At 35.2% G+C, this 21,532-nt stretch overlaps 1 protein-coding gene across 5 annotated transcripts in view; it reads right to left on the bottom strand.

Moving 5' to 3' along the window:
* The window catches only part of NELL2 (neural EGFL like 2), a 428,916-nt gene that overhangs the window by 87,899 nt on the left and 319,485 nt on the right, over positions 1-21,532 (bottom strand). For all 5 annotated transcript variants that reach the window (XM_064369806.1, XM_064369807.1, XM_064369805.1 and 2 more), the window contains exons 15-16: positions 16,406-16,528; positions 12,694-12,789 (exon numbers count right to left, since the gene is read on the bottom strand). In XM_064369806.1, the coding sequence (XP_064225876.1) occupies positions 12,694-12,789; positions 16,406-16,528 (219 nt within the window). The remainder of the gene's footprint in view (positions 1-12,693; positions 12,790-16,405; positions 16,529-21,532) is intronic.

Below are 21,532 nucleotides of genomic sequence, written 5' to 3'. Positions count from 1 at the left end.
ATTTCATAGCTATGTCATCTTTGGCAATTCACTTACTCTTCCTTTTCTTTCAAAAAAGTGGGTGAAAACACCTATGTGAGCCAAATACCTACCACATAAGATTGTTGTGATACTATAGTCTGGAGAAAATATCATGTCAAGGAAACCAAAGAAAAAGGGAGTTGTCATAAAAATTTTGATTCATAATATCAAATGCTGCAGAAAGGTCAAGAAATGTGGACATTTTAGAAATAGTCATTAAGAAGTTATGTCTGATTTCCAAGAGTCATTCGAGTAGAAGAGTGGAATCTAAAGTAAATGGCTATAACAAGTATAGAATACTGTTTATAGACAAATTTCTTCCTCCTATTTGCCTGTCAAGAATGTAAAGTCCTTGAAGATAAAGATCTGGTCTCAGAAAATATAGTGTAAATATTTATTAATAAATCTAACAAATCTCCCCATTCTGCTTCTACATTAGTTAAAATTAGTTGGTTTATTCTAATCTATTTTAGACACTTACTAAATATTGCCTCTCACTTAGTGTAAGGTGCAAAGTTACCAGTGCCACAGAGATTCAGTACCTTTTGGTTTCTAATCAGGTTTTTTTGTTTTCGTTTTTATTTTTAAGACAGAGTCTCGCTCTGTCGACCAGGCTGGAGTGCAATGGCGTGATCTTGGCTCACTGCAGCTTTTGCCTCCCAGGTTCAGGTGATTCTCCTGCCTCAGCCTTCTAAGTAGCTGGGATTACAAGCGTGCGGCACCATGCCCAGCTAATTTTTGTATTTTTAGTAGAGATGGGGTTTCACCATGTTGGTCAGGCTGGTCTCGAACTCCTGACCTTGTGATCTGCCCGCCTCAGCCTCCTAAAGTGCTGGGATTACAGGCATGAGCCACCGTACCTGGCCTGTAATTAAGTTTTATGATTTATACAAAGAGTCCCCTTCCCATGATTCACTGAGTAAGAGTTTTGGCATCCTGTAATGTGTAACTTACTCTTGATTCTTGCCCACTCAGTAAATTTATAGGCATCTGTGTCTTACTTAATTTATTTTTGTTATAAAAGTCCAAAACTAAAAAGATCATAATGAATAATAAATTGTCATGCTTACACAATCCATTAGATTAATTGATTTTCAAGCAGAAAGAAACGCAAGCAACTGTAGTTAACTAAGTTTCTTTTCCTTGAATTAAACATTTTTAAAGAAAATGATAACAAGTAGTAAACATATTTGGCTTTATATTAAAAGGACAACGTCAAGGTTAATTTTAAGGCTGGAGTTGGCTCTTTTAAAATGTGAAGAAACAACACCTGTGAGTGAAAGAGTAATTTATATTTTGAAAGCTGCTAAGGCAAATGAAAACACACCTCATTTAAGAATAATAAGAAACTACGTATCTTAAAAAGCTAAGAATATCAGAGAGTTCCTTTAACTTGTTTTTTTTTTAAGGCTTTTGATTAACCTAAAGGTTCAAGGTCACTCTTATTCAGTCTTATAATTATCTTCAGACATGACTATTGAGAAAATCGGCAATGGAAACTCTAACACTTGAAAGTATACTTCTCACACATTTAATCAGCTGTTTGCTTGCCTCCTGGGTCCCACCAGTAGTTTATCATAAAGCCTTCCCCTGTAAATTACAACTATGGGATTATAGCTTCAGAATCCATTCTTCTCGAGAGCAATTTCTTCTGGGGTTATCATACCACACAAGATTTGTAGTTAGCAGTCACTTAAAAGGTATTAGTATTATTTTTGTACTCATCTGTTTCTCTGTCACTGAGATAAAATGCTCCCTGTGCATTTTGACAGTCAGAGGTATAAAGCCCCAAGAGAAAAGAATTGCATTTTACTTTCTGCATCTTCATGCATGTCATGTTGTGCTGTTCACGCACAGAAGCTTAAGAAATCTTTACTGTGGATAATTTGGCACCCATATTCCACAAAGGTTGCTCCTATTGCAAAGTCATTTTAGCATCCCAAATATCAGAACAGAAAGAGCGCGGAAAATTTTAATTTGACAGTCCTGGAAATAATTCTTTTTTATTCCATTTTACTGGCCGTACAGACTAGAGCAAATTACTTAATCTTTTTGAACCTCACTTTCCTCATCTAATAATAATAACCACTTTAGAGCTTTCTTGTAGGGATTGGGGTAAGGTCATGATACTAGCTAACATTTACTGAGCCACTGCCTGGTTTACCTGTATTAACTAATATAATTCGCTCAACAATGTAATACTTTTTTTTTTTTCATCTTTAAACTACTATTATTTTTTGGAGAAAGGGACTTGCTACATTGCCCAGGCTGGTCTTGAATTCCTGACCTCAAGTGATCCTCTGGCCTCCTGCCCCCAAGTGCTGGCATTACAGTCATAAGCCATAACACACCCTGCCTAAAATAGGTATTATTATTGTCAGTCCATTTTAAAACAAGGAAAATGAGCACATAAATATTAAATAATTCGCCCTAGTCTACACAGTGAAGTTATTTGCAGAGCCTAGATTTATAGCCAGAGAGCCATCCCCCAAGCCCACTTGTAACTTTTAACCATCATGCTACACTGCTTCTTTATTATTACACTGAATGCCTACAGACATGCAGTTTGAAGCAGCTACTGTGATGAACAACTATAGCAAGAGGAATTTTAGATAATCCCAATAAGCCAAAGCCACCTAGTTCCAGAGCATGGAAATCCTGTGTCCTTAGCATTTCGTTATCTAGACTCTGATTGAATATGCAGGCTGATCTATCCTTTTTTTCCTATGGTTCTTGTGATTAGTAAATTTCTTATTTGGCATCCAAACCTGTCTCCTGGTAAATTTACTAGTTTTGCTCTCCGGAGCAACAAAGAATAATCTAATCCCAAATCCACATACTAGTTTAGCTCTTCATGTATTTAAGGATAGCTTTCACAGCACCTTTCATTTTTCTTATTTTTCAAAAAAATATTCCTGATGAAGATTTATTCAACTATCCTCTTATATCTGCCAGGACTTTCATCTCCTAGAAAACTTGGCCCTGATCATGCTCCCATTTGCTGATAGCCTTTAAAACTATTGGCCCTAAGTAAATACAATATGCCATTATAACATAAGTAATGCAGAATTTCAGGAGATTATTGTTGTATAAACCCTGTTTCCGTTAATTGTAGGTTAAGTTTGCATTTTCTTTTAAAGCTAGCACATTATATTTTTGGCTCATACTTAACTTGGAATCAGTAGCCAACTACAGCATAAAAACTGTTAACGTTAGTTCCCTCTATGTTGCACAATTGGTTTTTATAACCTAAATGCAAGTGTGTATTTATATTTTATTAACATTCATAGACTGCCTACTATATTCAAAGCATGATGCCAAGGCCTATGAAAAACACAAAATCATAGACTCCACCTTTACTTTCCGTGGAACCCATACTCCAGTGGGAGGGAATGAGGAAAAGGGTAAGGGAGGAGAGACAGACGCCTACAGAAGAGAAAACCGAAGGACAGGGGCAAAGAACACAGTGAGTGTGGGCCAACAATGGAAGAGATCAGGATTAAGGATCTAGAAATGTGAAGAGCCGAAAGCAGGACAAATGCAGGAGGTGCTTTTAATTGTTTGTCAAGTGTCATAGTCTTATTTTATCCCATTGTTTCTATAATTTGAATAGCTTTTCTGAATCTTGATGCTGTCTTTTGTCATATAAGCTATCCTCTCAAAACTATGTCATTCACAAATTTGATTGTTCTTCTTTAACTTGGCCTAAAACCCATTATTTGCTATTTAATTTGCTCCTTGTGTACCACACTTTCTTGTAAATCCAAAAAAAATTAACCTGGAATATAATTTATTCTTTCAAAAAACAGTGAGTTTTTAAAGGAGAATTATCTATTAGATGGATAGAGCTGACTGCTATAAGATTTTTGTACCTAAGTCCTAGTGGCTTCTTCCAGAAGGTTTCCATGACAAGAAAGAAAGAGAAAGAAAGAGAAACTAATCATAGATGAGAACACTTTGGGAAGAAGTACAGACTCTGTTTGGGAGCATTAGAAATTTAGCAAAGAGAAAAACACAGCCATAACCCCCAGCTCCATTCCTAGTAAACCTCATGAAGTTCATATCATTATTGTTTTCTCCTATGTTCCTCCTCATTTCTATTCTCTTATCATAAGTTTCACCTCACAGTCTGCAGATTTATGAATGGCCAAAGTTCACTCTTAGGAGTCATTCAGTGAGCATCAGTGAAATCATACTTATGTTTAAAACGGGTAATTTTCTTTCTTATTCCAGCAATACTGAGAACTGCATATCTTTTTACATACACATGGATTAAAACTATAACATTAAATTCATAACTGACCTTATTGAAAAAATGAAAATTCCTATGTGGCATAAGAAGCCAAACACCAGATTTGGATTTATGAGCCATGTGGTTGACAGCAGAGTGAACCTAATTTTGTAGGAGGCTCAAGACTCCAGCATAAGCAGAATCCTTGGAAGGCCTGCCCCTCTGTTTAAGTGTCAGACAGAAATACATACACACTGGGGCAAGGTACGGTGGCTCACGCCTGTAATCCCAGCACTTTGGGAGACCAAGGCGGGTGGATCACCTGAGGTCAGGAGATCGAGACCAGCCTAACCCATGTGAGGAAAGCCCATCTCTACTAAAAATACAAAATTAGCTAGGCGTGGTGGAGCATGCCTATAATCCCAGCTACTCCAGAGGCTGAGGCAGGAGAATCACTTGAACCCGGGAGGCAGAAGTTGTGGTGAGCTGAGATAGTGCCATTGCACTCCAGCCTGGGCAACAAGAGCAAAACTCCGTCTCAAAAAAAAAAAAAAAATACACACACGCACTCACACAAAAACACAGATAAAACATTCACCAGCACAGGGGATTAGAAGGAGACACTATTTCTACCTATGCTTGGGTGGGGAGGAAAAAAAATGTTTGCTCTTACAGAATTTTGACGTTAAGAATTTATATCATCTGTGTGACATACCACTTGGCAAAAACATTAACGCAAATTATGCATTGTAATATTCCTAGTACACCTGTGGAAACAAATGCAAATTTTCCCTGGAGGGAAAAGACCTCAGACTTCACAGGTAAAGCTTCAATGAAGATAATAAGGTCAGACAACAAAAGTCCAAAACACATGAGGAAACACTCAATCATGGGGCAAAAGTCAGCAAACACAATAAAAGATATATTTAGATTCCCTCGAAATTCAGGTCAATAGAGTAATGCCATAAATTTTATAATATATTTAAAAATGTTAAATACATAAAAGAAGGAATCAAAACCACATGACAAAAATAATAACTAAGGAAAGAAGAACCAAAAGATATGAAAAAGAGAACTCCCAAAAATTAAAAAGTTATTAAAATTTAAAAGCTTCAACAAATAAAGTAAGTAATGGATTAGACAAAGCTGATAAATTTATCCATACACTGGCGGATAGATTTGAAGAAATCATCAAAAGCACAACACTGAGAGATAAAGAAATGAAAAGTATAAAAGAAAGTTAAGAAGTACAGAAGAGACAGGGCCAACACATATCCAGCAGGAAGTCCAAAAGGCGAGAATAAAGAGAATGGGAAAGAAGCAATATTCAAAATAATAAAGACTGAGTGGTTTCCAAAGTTGATGAAAGAGGTAACTCTTCAGATTGACTCATCTAAAGGAGTCATAGCAGGTAAATAAAAATATTAATAAATTTATACCCAGGCACAATACTTTAAAACCACAGATTCCAAAGAAAAGGGGACCTTAAAGCAATTAGAGAGAAAGAGACTATGTTTTAAAATGAATTATGATTGAATTGAAAGCAGACTTCTGAATAGAAACCTCAAAGAACCCCCAAAAAACAATGGAATAATGCCTTCACAGTGCTTACAGAAAACCTAGAATTCTATATCCAAGAGTTGGTCACTAATAGACTTGTTCTAAGTCTGAATATGTCCAAGAAGAAAGAAATGAAACAAAGAAGGGAGGAATACAATGCAAAAAGCAAAAATAATTTCAGTATAAATAAAATGTTGCATTCAATGTTTCTCCAGCATATTCAGTTTATACCTCCCCAATTAAACTCTTATCAATCGAAGTTCATCAGCTTATCTATATTTAAAAAATTAGAATTTATGAATGAGAAAACTGCAGAACATTCTCAGCCAACATATGGGGGTACTCCCCAAAAAGAGAAAGATCTTGGACCTAAGACATGTATTCCTATTGACACCAGACTTTTACAAATTAAAAGTCTACTATTTAAATGGCAGAAAGCCTCAGCTTTCCTATTTGAACTACTCTGTCTAAAAAGGACTTATCTACGGTATGGCAATGGTTGGGAAATGGCTATAAAGGAAATTTACTATTATATCCTCTTTGTACTTTAAAATTTTATACCATGTGCATATAATGTTTATTCAAAATATTAATATTCAAATAATTTTGAAACAAAATTGTAAACAACGATCTTAAAAGTGACTTCATTTGGCTAGCTTCAAATAAAAACAAGAGGGGATAGGGATCCTGGGAATTCAAAGGCACAATACAAGTTAATACACAAAAGGGATTTATTGAAAAAAATAATATTTAAAAAATAAAACTGAAGATCTTTTCTAAATTCCCAACTAATTCCACTTGGCTTTTTTTTTTCTTGGAGACCTGCTCTCTAACAGCTTGAAAGCTATTTTTTCCTCTTACATTTTCTCCATGATGTGTCCTCATTTCCAGTGTTAATTAGGTAGGCCTTACAACAAAAGAGTCTGAAAAATTTCCATCATAGTTGTTATCTATTATACATGACTGATATATAGAATGAGTTAGATATTTTCCAATTAACCTGACGGACTTGGAAGAATGACTTTGAGATTTAACACCAAGAACCTTTGACTACTTTTTGAATAACACAAAGATTTATATTTTCATAAAATATTAACTTTTAAAGATTTGCATTAGAACAAAAATAAAGCAATTTTAAACAAATGTACAAATGCAAATCACTAAATTAAACATTTTAAACCAGTGAAGTATAGTCAAACTGTACTTAAAACTGGTTTATGAATGAATCAAGAAAACTAGAATCCTTTATTGTTCTTAACCTTCGTTTCATAACATCTAAGGGCATCTCCAGCTAACTCAAGGATGTCAAAGAGTCTCAAACAGTTCTGTCTATGAAAGTTTATTTATGATTCAACTTAAAATTTATAAAATGATCCTAACAGGTATGATTTATTGAGTATTTACCAAGTCCTAAACATGGTACTATGTGCCTTACTTCATTTAATCTCCAGAACAAACCCATGAGATAGATATTAGTATCATCTTTATTTTCCACATGTGCAAATTAAGGCATAGAAAAAATGAAATAATATGAAAAGGGTCATACAGCTCATTGATAATAGAGCTAGTTCTCAGGCCAATGTTTCTCTGACTTCACTTTTTGTGTTCTTGACCACTATGTTAAGTTATTCAATGAGAACTGGGGTTTGGTATAACATTAAGCAATTAAAATCTTATTTAAAACAGATTTAGGATCACCAACATAAAGAGAAGTTATGTCTTAAGTATCTAAGTCAACTCATGTAGGGTATGGTCAAAAAGCCTTTGGTAAGAGTGCTTTTTGTTTTTTATTTGTTCATTTTATAATAGAAAAATAATCATTGGTATCTATACCCCTAATTCATATAAAGTTCATTAAAACACATCCATTTATCAAATGTAATTTCATCACTTTTATCACTGGGGACAGTTTCAGATGTGTCTAGTGAGTATGAGTGTAGATCCCTTAGGCAGATCAACAGAACCCTCCATGAGTATGTGCCCACTTTGTAAAAGCTACCCAATGAGCTACTTTGCACCTCTTCTCTTGTGAAATTAAGATTCAGAAAACTGAATTCAATAAGACAGTAGAGAACTAGAAGCACAGCTTCCTTTAATACAAATTGTCTTTATTACAATCAAGTATATTTAATGATTAGCGTACATAAAATTTGCATTTGTTCAGATAGAGCCCAAGAAATTCAAAATAAAACTAAAAAATTCTTATTGGTAAAGCAGGTGTATCTACAGTTTTTTTTTCTTTTTAAATTATTTTTATCAAATTGTCTCAGATTTTCTCCTCAATTTCTCCTCTTTTCTCACATAAAGATACATGTTTTGGTAATGTACTTCCAAATCCAAACTGTTTGAGAATTTTCTCTTGCTTCTCATTTTTTTCTAGGCTTCCTATGTAAAAATGATATAAATTTATACAAACTTCTGAAAAAATATGGCTTAAAAACTCAAATGTTAATGAAATTAACATATACCTTTTACAATGAAAAATGTGCTAATTCAGCCGTATTAGGAAATATAATAGTTTGACATTAATAATAAATGCCAACTGTGCATATGACTAGCAAGATAACCTTTTTGCTAACAGAAATAATCTCTATTACTTATGCTATAACAGTAATAAAATAAACTTAAAAGAAATCAACCAGCCTCAATCCATTTGAAGTTACTTTTGAAATAAAACAACACTCATGTAGGCCTCATGCTTCATTTTTGTCATTTTGAAACAACACATATTTAAAACTACAAAAACACTTAGGGATGCAACTTAAATTTATATTCATTTAACAAGTCACTAAAGTAATTAAAATCTCATCTCATGTTTTGATCTGTGGCTAAGAAATCCATTATTTTGCACACAGAAAAAAAAAAGTATTTATCATCAAAATGTCTGATCTCTTCTTTGATACTGCAGCATTTTTTTTCAGCTTTGCCATTTGTTACCAACTTTTTCCCAGTTATAAATATTTTAATTTGATTTAGTCAGCAATTGCTTGTAGGGGACTGTCAAATCTTTTAGAGTTATGCTTTAAATCATTATTGAAAGATTTGCTTTTAGTATGATAAGACAGCTTTGCATAGTAATTAGATCATCAGACACATGTTTGCTGAGGTTTAGCAATTGTGTAATAAATACAATATGGCAGTGATAAAGCTGTAAACCTTGGCACATAGCTTTAGTTTTCTAATACATTTTATTGAGTTTCCCAAGAAATAATCACCCTGCTAAATCCAAGTTAAACACCTGATGGAATATTAGGATATTTAATTAAAAATGAAGTTATGCTGTACATGTGAGTGATTTTACACAGTGGCTATAAAGAATTCCATGAAAAATTAATTTCACTCAGTAAAAAGCATACACATAGCCCTTTTGTGAAGTTGGTAAATGAACACAACCATTCCTACTAAGATACACATGATGCAGAAACAGAAATGAGGGCAGGGTGTTTCAGAAGAGACTTCAGCTAAAGGAATAAGGGTTGGTAAGTGCAAGGCACATTAAGATTGTCTTTCAAAAAGCAAGTAAATCCTATTATTTCATCCTCAGTGATTCCACTGTGATGGCTCAACAGATGGCCACTGGGGTTACACAACAATTTCCTTTCTAAGCTATCAGGCAGCATCCAACTCCAGCAGGCCAAACTTAGGCCATTCCTATACTTGGAAATCTTGTCAATCTGGATGCATCCTTTATCTTTGGAGAGAAAAACTGCCACAGTCTTTGCTGTTAAAGATAACAGGGTTACTTGGAGGTTGAAGGTGGCATAACAAAAGGCACAGACATGATGAAGGATGATGGTATGATGAAGTCCTGGGATGAAGCGTGGTATAAGAAGAAAAGGAAAGCAGGAAGAAAGGATGGAAGACAAGGAGGGAAGAAGGGAGGACAGGAAAGAGAGAGGAAGAGGGAGGGAAGCAAGAAAAGAGGAAGGAGTGAGAGAAGGAGGAAGGAAGGAAGGAAAAGAGAAACACTGGGCTAGAAACCAGACGACCTGAGTTCTAGAATGCAGATCTGGATCAACAATAAAACACCTATATAAGCTACTTCACCTCTCTGTGACTTGATTACCACATCTGCCATATGAGAGTACAGGACTAGATAACTCTGAAAGCTTCAACTAACATTCAAAAAAGTCCAGCAAATACGGAAACAGCCACATCATCTTTGTCCTCATCATTTAATTGATCACTCATATGTGTATTTATTTATTTACCAAATATTTATGGACCAACTACTAAGATGCAGACCTTATACTACTTCATAATGATACAAAAGCAAATCTGATACACCTTATACCCTCATGAGATTCACTGCCTGGGGTGGGAATGAGGTGAGATGGCAGAAAAACAAGAGGGTAAAGTTGGGTGGATACACAGGGCCAAATCCTGAAGGGCCTTATATATCATGTTAAAAATGTGGCCTTTATCCTGAGGGCAATGGGGAACGTGAAAGTTTTTTTCAGTCTAAAGTGATCAGGTTTGAGCTCTTATATTCTGTGGATACTGGACTAGTCAGAGACAAACCTGAAAGTCCCCAACAACTGTAGCCCTGGCCAGAATAAAAAGAAATGGACCCTGGCAAAGACATGAAATCAAAAGGATCTGACTGGATGTGAAAGAGGGCAAGAGGGAAATGACTCCCTGATGACTGGCTTAGAGGACTTGATGGATAAGGCTGCTATTTGCTGAAATAAACAAGTAAGGAAGTAGGAAATGAGGATTCAGGTTTTGGTGGAGGATGGTAAGTGAGAGGCATGAATCATGAAGGAAATAATGGTCTTTGGATTTAAGGCCCCCAAAGAAACATACTGGGGTGCACTCGACAAAAGCCCCGGTTTGGGAGCAGAATGACCTTTGTATCAGCTTCTAACTTGGATGCTAGAAAAAAAAATTAAACACACTGAACCCAGTATTTCTGTATGCAAATACAGATAACAACTGCCTTAGAAGAGAATGGTGAAGAATAAAGTGATGTGTAAAGGGTTCAACATACAGAGAAGTAACTTGCCCAAGCAACATAACATATAAACAGTACAACTAAATTTTGAGTCCACCTCTGTTCTCAAAGCCCTTGGCTGCTACAGACAGCTATTTAGAATCAGTCTGGGATTGTCTTCTTATAGACTGAAGGTTCAAGGATAATGAAATGTTCTCAAGCTACATGTTCTCCTGGGTTATTTTTAACTCCAGTCTTAAATATTTCATTGCCAATATTAATTTTATGCCATTCCAGATTTCTGCAATCTTGTGATATTTCTTCCTAGTGGAAGAATGCTGTGCAGGATTGCGCATGGCCGCTATTCATCCCAGATTTTCTGGGACAGCTTTTATTTCAAAATTCCACACCATTATTCTCACACCATTGAAATGTCCTGAAAAAGCCAGTATTTCTGTATCAAGCCTCTGTACCAGAAGCAGCACAAAAATGCTGTATTCAGGGAGCCTTGTCACCAGAGGCGTTGATGTTCAGGAGGTCCACAGTGCACTTTGATGTGTAGGGGCATACTGGTGGAGAGTATGCCATAGAAATATAAGAGTAATATTGCATTAGAGGTGCCTGATTTTGATTTAGTATATCATATGGTAATTACTAAAAACCTGTATTTCTCACAGGTTATCAATCTCTATAGGTGACTCTCATGCATAATACATTTAGGGAACTTCTGATTTAGGAAATGATCCCCTTAAGAAAGAGTCCCACATATCAAAGACAGTCACTATGCATTTTCTGTCACAGACTTTTGAAATCAATTAGTCACGGAAGTTTGAAAAACACCACTTAGCAGTACTTCTGGAAAGAGATGATCTAGTGATGCAAGTCCTTTTGTGAGCATCTTTCTGTGCACAGTAGCAGTTTCTATTCAGTAAAATGTTCACTTCCCAAATGGAGCAGAACATTTTCTGTCTCACATTCTGGTAAGTCAGTGTTTTTATTAAACCAGATGACTCTGCAAGTGGAATAGAGGCAGAGCATGTACTGTATCTATTGCACTGAGATTTATGAAAAGCAATATGAGATGGCAACTGTCAACTGCCAGTGACAGCAGCTTTCTTTTAGGAAGAATAACCTGACTCTCTGAGGTCATTGCTATTGGAACCCACTGAACCCAAAGCAACCAGAACCACTACTAGTATGATTTTAATTAGGACTTAATACTCAAAACATTTTTTTAAATTCCCAAGATGTGTTTTTCATTGAACAAAACATTTTACTTTAGGTTTATAAGTTATATATAGACTATAATTGTTTTTAAAATAATTTTAAAGTTGTAATATTCATGTCTATCAGAAAGAATAAGTTCAGAAAGGATCTGGATGAGAAATAATTGATGAGTAGAAAACTTTAATTATTTTCTAGATAAATAACTGTTAATTGATTAATGAAAGGGCCAGATAAAAATTTATTAAAAATTCCTAATTGTGGATGCAGGAGATAGTATGTCCTAGGCACTCAGTTGGCCATAAGTTGAAGTCTAGGCTTTAGTATAGTCATATAGATTCCAGTAAAAATGGATTCCATCCAACCTGGGTAACAAGAGCGAAACTCCGTCTCAAAAAAAAAGATAAAAAAAAAAATGGATTCCAAATGAGTAAAATGAATTATGAAGTCATAAAATCCTGGGTAATTCCACACATGCTTCTGAAAAGTTCAATATGCGTCTAATTATAATAGCTGCAAAACCTTTTTAGAGTGAGTGACTTTGGGGAATCGCCCAGTGAAATGCATCACTGAAACTTCCCACCTCCCTCCCTCCTATCACTTCCTTATTAATAGCTCCACGCTTTGAGAGCCCACTTGAAACCTGAAACATTATTTTCCTCATGGATTACTTTATGCATTGGTGTAAAAATTCATTTTCTAGAAGATGAAATGATATTCTTACCCGTTTCACAGCTGGGTCCAGTGAAGCCTTGTGGGCAGGCACACACATTAGCGGCAATACAGGCTCCTCCGTTCCTACAGCCATCTTTGCAAAATGCTAAAATAATTCAGATACACTGTTTTAGCACTTTAGAAGTAAGTAGTTTAATAAACTCCAAACCTAGCTTTTCATTATCCCCTTGGAGATGTGAACATCAAATTATAAAAAATATTATAATTTTGTATTCATATATTTCCCATACATGTAAGAAACTTCAACACAACTTGTAAAACAGCACACTTTCCAATGTTAAAGAAATATTTCACCCATAAAACAAAATACTGAAATTTATTTGAACAACAAACAGTAACTTTACACAATAGGAAGTACATTAAAATTCAGATTTCTTCTCATTGTAACAATCCACCTTGAAAATAAACCTGAAAATAGCAGCTATCCTAGATGGAGTGAACCATCATCTAAAGAATGAGACCATGAAACAGGAAATGGTTGAATCCCATGAGGCCCTGACCATTTTTCACACTGGCCAAAGTGCCAAAATAGTAGGAAAGGCTCCATCCTTCAAAAATTTGTAAGCCTGTCCTGGGAATGAATTAACCGATAGTAAGAAAAAGTCATTAGAGTGGTCTTCAGGGAGACTCTTAAATTCCTCTGCTAAGGATAGGTCAGAATGGAGGATCAAGGGCAAAGGCAATGCATAGCCTGTTTTATCAGAGTGGTTTTGGGAATGAGGGAAGTTGTTCTGTGAGTAGGAAGCTGAACCATTGCAAGGGAGCCAAGGTCTGAACCATTGCGAGGGCGATCTCTTGAAATGTGCTGTCTTCGAAGAAGTGCAGAAAAGGAGAGAAGAGCAAGACAAGTGAGCACAATAAGAGAAGACGAGAAAAACAAGCTGGATGAGACTGAGCTTATTCTTTGGCTCTGTAAGGCTCAGCAGCTGCTTCCTCAGCCAGGCAAAGTCTGTAAGGAGTGAATTAGACCAGCTTGTTCCAGACATTGAGGCAGAAGTTTTTTTCTATAGTTTTCTAGCATGTGCTTCCTCTGGTTAGGTAGAATATACTTTCTCAGAGTAATAAAATGTAGAAATCTGAAATTCTAGTGATGAATTAAAGAAATGGACCCAAAGAGTCCATTTGGCTTCATTGGTTTAAACCTTGTAAGTGACAAAGAATATGTCTGCCAGACCATGTACATATTTTCACTGGAGTAATTTGCAAGGTTGCAGCTTGTTGATACTGCACAGAATTCAATGATTCAGCTCCTACATTTAAACTACTTATCTCTCAGCTTTTGTCCATTCCCAACTAAGACATCCACAGGAACTGAACAGTCTTAATTAAGGCAACCTGTAGTCCTAACTTCCAGAAGGAATTTATAGATCCTTGCAAGTTCTTCTTCTTTCAAATACAAGAATTATCTGTCTGTATCTGTTCATAATTTTCAGAATTCTTTATTCTATGAACTTTCTTCTTTATTCTAAATAGGAATTGGAATCAAGCAGAAATAAGAGAAAAGCTTTAGGGCTCCTAGATGAAACCTTAAGCCTAAGCGAACTCTCAGAACATCCAGGTGATTTGTGGGAGGTCCTAAGGACTTAGTTATATTGTACTCCCCCTCATCCACTGGAAATACATTTCAAGATCCCCAGTGGATGCCTGAAACCTCACACAGTACAGATATATACATATATATATATATATATACACACACACACACACACACACACACATATATACAGACACACACACATACATGATATATATAATAAATAAATACATAGTATGTATATATATATATATACACACTATGTATTTTTTCCTATACGAACATACTATGATAAAGTTTAAAATATAAGTTATACATAGTAAGAGATTAACAACAGTAGTTTATAATAAAATAGATCAATTTTATAACAACATGCCAGCATCACTACTGGAACAACGGCACTTTGAGGCCATTGTTAAGTAAAATAATAATTACTTGTTTTTGTTTTACCCATTTTGAGTTAGTTTTTGCACATGGTAGTTGTTTTTTTTTTTTTTGGTGGAGATGGGGTTTTGCCACGTTGCCCAGGCTGGTCTCAAACTCCTAGACCCAAACAATTCACTTGCCTTGGCCCTCCAAAGTGCTGGGGTTACAGGTGTGAGCCACCAAGATCAGTGAAAATAAGGATTACTTGAATACAAGCATTGCGATACCTCAACAGTGTATCTGATAATCAGGAAGACCACTAAGTGACCAATGGTGGCCAGTAGTAGACAGTGTGGATACACTGGACAAAGTGATGATTCACGTCCCAGGTGGGATCATCATGCTACTCAGAATGGTGCAGAATTTTAAACTTAAGAATTATTTCTAGAATTTTCCATTTAACATTGTCAAACCGCAGTTGACCATGGGTAAATAAAATCATCAAAAGCAAAACTGTGGATAAGAGGGAACTATCATACTATACTTTACATTCTAAAAGTCTAGCCTTTCTCAGGAATTGTTTGGTTTTTCCAAGGAAATTTTTGTGGAATTTGAATGCCCAAATAAATAGGCTTTCTTCAAAATGACCTACACTAATGACTTCCATGGAGTGTTGAAAATCAGAGTAACCCTCGGCCCACCCATCTCTTGCTACAGTGTATTTTTGTAGACCAGGCTCTAAGACCCATGCTCATAAACCACTGCATTAACAGCCATTTCTTGTTCTTTCCTACCTCACAAAGACACAGTACCATAGCAAACTGATTTTAGTGAACTCTGAGATAACGGACACAGTGTATTTGAGAAATCAGCAGTTCTTTAGCTTAAAATGCCTAAATTGGATAAATCATATGACATCATAAGGGATGTAAACATTATACTATGGGAGTTTGTAGAGTTTCCAAAAAGGTCTTCTATTTCCGTTGGGAGGTAGGAAGGAAAGAGGACAGTGGGGGAAAGGTGAGTTAATGGATTGTGGTGAACTACAGTTGTATGGTCCACTGATGAAAACAGAAATCGGAGTTCAACAGGACATTTAAAAGAACTATCAATCGACATTAACAAACCAGCTAAAATAGGAAACTGTAACATGTAGACACAATATTCTTAGTAAATAATCTTCTACAGTAGTATCTGACAGCTCACAAGAGAGCAAAGAAAAACTGTGAGATTGACCCAAAATGGAGGTGATTCACACAGTAGCATAACAAATAGGCTGACAATGCTGCCACAAAAATAGCTATCATGATATATGCATGTTTGGGCTCAAAAAGAAACACCTGAAGCTGGGAGAGCAGTAAACCCGATGAAAAGGAAGATTCAAGGAAATTCAAGACCAAAAGGTATAGAAAGAGCAGACTGAGCAAACTGGAAGAGGAACTTGGGATTAGACAATAAAATGTTGAAGTTTAAGATTACCAGGATGGAGCAGTTCTCCACAAAAATGCCCAGGATGTGATGATGGCTGTGGTTTGCTAGAAAGGAACAGAGATGAAAACCACTGTGGCTAAGGTCAAGGAACATTAGGTCAAATGAGCTGAATGGTTTGGTCACTTAAACACTGAAGTAACTCAGGAGGGTGTCAAGACCTGAGGGAAAGACTATGAGCCACACATCAAAGCTTTTGATGTCTGTAGGAAGTACCTGGAAGTTACATAACAGTAATGATAAAGTGTAGCGGAAGGTAGAGATGGATTGCATTATACACAATGGAAGAGACGTTGGCATTTAAATCTTTTACCTTTGCATGTTGTTCCATTCCCTGTATAGCCCGGCTTGCAAACACAGTTGTGTCCTCCAACAGTGTTGAAGCATAAAGCATTTTCATCACAGTTGTGCTGATTTGTGATACACTCATCATGTTCTGGAATGAGAAACACAATTTTGTTACTCAAAGTTGTATTTCCAAAGCTAATATATTTTAAACTACACCTTCAATCTTGGCTATTGCATGGTAAATTCTTTCAACCACAGATATAACAAATTATAAATGACAGAAGAGCTCAGATTTTGAAGTATTGTATACTCCTCTTCATGTACATACAAGTTCACACATCCACAAACACTGAATGCAAAAGAATTTGGACAAAAGACCTACCAATGGTTGGAAGAAACAGAGAGGGGAGGCAAGGATGAGGAATAATTCTCGAAGCAGATTCCAAAGTCAGCTGTATACAGTTAATATTTGGGGAGTTACTCTCATGAAATAAATCTGCCACCTAGCTCATCCCTGTAGCATGTGAAGGATGACAGGGAGGATGTGAAATTGTATTGCTTTGTGAGTCATGACCTGTAGGATAAGAAAGCTCAAGTTCTAGGAGTTAGGTGCCTGCTGTTAACACCTGTAGCCACACTTGTAGGCCTAAAGATACTTATGCAAACTGAATTCCCCATTATTCAGGGGAATATTGGATCTCTTTAGTAAGTTCCCTTACTCTGCAAAGAAAGTATCACAAATCTACTAAAAGACAAACTTGCTTTTGTAATATGAGTAAATACACTCTTTAGAATATGTAATCAATAAAGTATCTGCTCTCACTGCTTATAACTTGAAACTCTAGAAAGCATTGAATTTTTTGATCCTTCCAGCACCCCTGTGGGAGAGGCAGAACCAATATCATTGTAACCATTTTAAAGGTGACTCAATGGTGGCTCAGAGTATTTACCTAGCCTGCCCAAGTTCACAGGAATATCGAGTAACTTCAGAATTCTAGCTCAGCATTCAGCAAAGATGTAAATGTAAGGAACAAATATAGTGAACATGAGAAGGCAAACAAATCTAACATCAAAATCAAGACGAGAAGGTAATGAAATATGTGAGAAAATGCACAAAATTAGCTCAGTCATCTAAAATCCCTACAGTGGCACAACTTAGTACTCAGTCTCTTACATGAATATTATTCAGGCCTAAAACAAAATATATATTTAAATAAATTACATTGATTTCAGCCATTAATTCCATATGATATAAATCATGAAATCAATGAAGTATTTGATTTTTACTTTAGAACTCTGCATTCCAGATATTATAATGATAATACATCTATAACTTGTATTTGGCATAATAGATCTGTAACTTGTAATATATCTGTAAATTGTCTTTGGCATACACAGTTAAGATTAGACTAAAATCACTTACTTCAACTACTAAAATGAAATGCCCATTGTTTTATTTTTAAAGATAAAAATTAACATTCTGCTACGACATTTTATGTCTCATTCTATATAAGCACAAAGTTATGATAGCTTTAATAATAACCCTGTAATTAAATTCTTAGAGATTATTCCCAATAATCCTTTGGAGGAAAGAAAACTTTCAATCACTAGGATTCTAGAATTGCACAAATGGATATCTTATTTTCCAAATTCCTGGCAAAATAACCCAAAATTGTACAAAATTCTATCTTTATTATCTAACAGAAAATTTCATAGTTTTTATAAATTCATGCTTACTACTGGTAGCTTAGAAGGGAACTTGATGACATATGGATCTCCTAATTGAGGCTTACCCTTGGACCACCACAAAATTTCAGAAGGGCTAGAATGGGCAGCCCGCCTACCTTTGGGTTCTGCTGCCTGAAGCAAAATAAATCTACACTTTGAATCAAGTTTGCACCTGCTGCCAAGTTTCTTCCCAGTGCAATTCAAAGTGCTGCAGTTAATCTATAAATCTTTATGTGGACAGCCGTAGGCCCTTAAAAGACAGCTGCGGATTGACTTGATGCTGTTTTAATCCCTGCCTTGGTTGTCTTTTTAATTAGACCGTACTCACTAGGCAAAGAAAGGACCTAACAAGATTCAGTTTAGCATCTAGTATGATAATGTTCAATAAACGCTAAATAATTACACAACCCAGGAACTGATTTCCTCTGTTGTCATTTACTCTCATGGTTACTGAAATGAGAAAGTGGGATCCTAGGCAATTCAAAGGCAAATACAGTTCTGAAGGTTTTAAATGCATCCATGCCTTTATATATATTGCTTCCTGTGCCTCAAGTGTCCTTTCCCACAGATTCTCCTGGAAAACTCTTACCATTTTTAAAGATTACGATAAAATGTCATGTGTTGTGCAAAGATATCTTAGTCTCACCCTCCTACAGAGTTAGGGGCTACTTTCCCTATTTTCCCTAACACCATATACAAGGTTCTGTTATTCTCATTTTATTGTATGTCCATTTCTCTTTAGTTCTCCATTCTTAAGCTCCACTCTGGGACTGTGATTTTTTAGACCAGAATTTTGTATTTTTCTTTGTATCTCATTTAAGCACGCAAAGAGTGTTTCTTGAACAAATAATTGAATGAATAGATGAAGCAAGATAGGAACTACTTCTGTTGCCATCATTCAAGACAATCACGGTTTGTTCAATTATAGACTACATGCCAAACACAGAGCTCTGAATAATCTGAGCTGGTTTTTCACATTGATTTTACTATGATGCAGTTTTAATTTTGCATATTTCAAATATGAAGATAGCAGGATATCTTTTGAAAACAGAAAATAAAAACTCCTTTACACTATGACTTTACATCTTTTCACACTACTCAAAGTTGATTATAGTTAAAATTTATGAACTAAGGTAAACTGTGAGCTTAGGAAAAGCGTTTTTAAATGCCTGTAGTCTCACAGAAGATTTGATAATCCTTCACAAAAACAGAATGTAAATGAAGCAAAGAGCAAATATTCTGTAAAGTCAACTTAATAAATAATTAATTATTGGTGCTCCATTTCCAGTTTTGGTTAAATGTCAATTTCTCATCCTTTCTCTGAGTCACACATCCCTGAGGACTCCACCATCAAATCACTAGTTCGCATCTCCATTTCTAATACTTCCTCCAACACTTCCAATATAGAGTGAGAAAAATTAAGTAGAATAAGGAGGGAAAGTCTAAGGTAAAATTTAAATCAATATTATGTTCCATTGTTTAAGAAGATCATGTCAGTATGTAATAGTGAATAAATTTTAAGGTTTATGTCCCATATATTGAAAGGCAGACATTCAGGGCTGATGTTGGATTATCCAATCCATAAGACTCAATGGTATCTTCACATCTTCAGGAAAAAATTTATTGTTTATATGATATGACAATCCAAGCAATAGCTGGAAGTGAAACCAAATGCATCACTTGCTAACTCTTCTTCATCAAAAATATCAGCACATGGTTATTTTAATCAGAATTTAATTATTCTTTATGTCTATGAATTTGATATTTAAATGAAATGAATAAAAGAAAGAAATATATTGAAGGAAAACACCATTACTCAGCAATACTAAAAAGTAATTTGGATGTCAATCACTATGAAACATTATATATAGAATCTATCATTGTACAGTGATAGCTAGAAAAGATTTTTTTCTGTCATCATTTCTTTGTTCTGCATCTCCACATGCAATATAAACCTGATTTTATACTAGTAACGAGACACAATATAGTAAAGTTCCTCCACGGGAAAAAAAAGTAATAATACAAATACTTGGATGCCTCCAAATGCAGACATTATGTATAACAATAACACTTGGCTTTCACTGATTAACCCCTAAGTTAACCTGGGTATGCTAATGTATCTAAAATCATTTTAAGATTCCATATCCAATAGTATTATCAGTCATAATAACATGGACTTAAAATGAGGTTTAAATTTGGTATTCATATTGAGCTGTTTGTAGAATGAATGTGCTCCTAGAAACAAACCAGCTGCTCTAAAATTCACATAACTCTCCTCACTGTGATTTCAAAATAGATGTAAAATAGAACATAACCCATGCTCTATTAAAAAATTTCAGTATAATACAAAATGCAAATACTGCACAAAATAGGAGTGAAAAGTCATCATTTAAATGTATCTATATTTAAATTCAATTTAGTATATTTTTCTTCAATATCTATTTAGTATTAAAATATTTGAGGGTTAAAAATGATTATAAGGGTAGCTGCCTTCAAAAAGCTTACAGTTCTTAGTTGAAGATATCAGACAAAAACACAAAGCCTTTAGTAAATGGTTTCATTATGAGAAACTGCTAAAGCAGAGAAGTAAACACTGCTTACAGAGAGAGTTGCAAGAGATCAAGAGAGGATCTGGTTGGGTCAGGTAGGTTTCCAAGAATGACTTCTTGCAGAATGAAGAATTTGACATGGATATTTTTACATGTGTTGGTGAGGGCAGGTGCATATTCCAGATGAAAAACACTATTCACGTCGTTTGTCTCTTTTGCTTTTGGAATCTCAAGGCCCTTACAAATTTGAATAACTCTGAATAATTTATAATAATCATAGCTACAATTCAGTGCTTACTACATACCACATACTTTGTAACATATATTATCTAATTTAATCCTTATATTATCTAGAAAACATTATTATTACAGAAAATTAAACTTGACTTGGAAAGGCTAAGTAAGCTTGCCCAAGAACACACAGCTAGTAAGTGGTGGAGTTGTGAATTACATCTGACTCCAAAATTCAGCCTATTAATTGCTATGTAATAGAGTTGCCCAACATATTTAATGCTTGTGTTTTTCGCAATCTACTCCTTTTTATTCTAGTGTTCTTCTTTGTGACTATCCAGAGGTTTTTAATGTTTACACGGCTTAATGTCTTTTTGTTGTATGTGAAGTCTTCTGCTGCTTTACAGAAGAAAAGGCCGTTATAATCTTTTTTACTATATTTATACTTCTTTAAAAACACTGTCCTAAAAAAGGAGTCTTATTAGAATTATAGCACTTCTTAAGGCAAAGGACAGACATCACCTCTGTTCATACTAAAACCCACATTTTCACAAGGTAGAAAGAAGTTTTTAAAAGGATAATAACAACATGTTCAAGTTCAAATACTACAAAACAAAGTAACCAGCTCACAGAACTTGGACTCT

The sequence above is a fragment of the Aotus nancymaae genome, unplaced genomic scaffold (assembly GCF_030222135.1).
Source record: "Aotus nancymaae isolate 86718 unplaced genomic scaffold, 86718_ANA_hifiasm-v0.15.2.pri h1tg000092l, whole genome shotgun sequence".
In the NCBI taxonomy this organism is placed as follows: domain Eukaryota; kingdom Metazoa; phylum Chordata; class Mammalia; order Primates; family Aotidae; genus Aotus; species Aotus nancymaae.
This window is presented reverse-complemented; position numbering and strand designations above follow the sequence as displayed.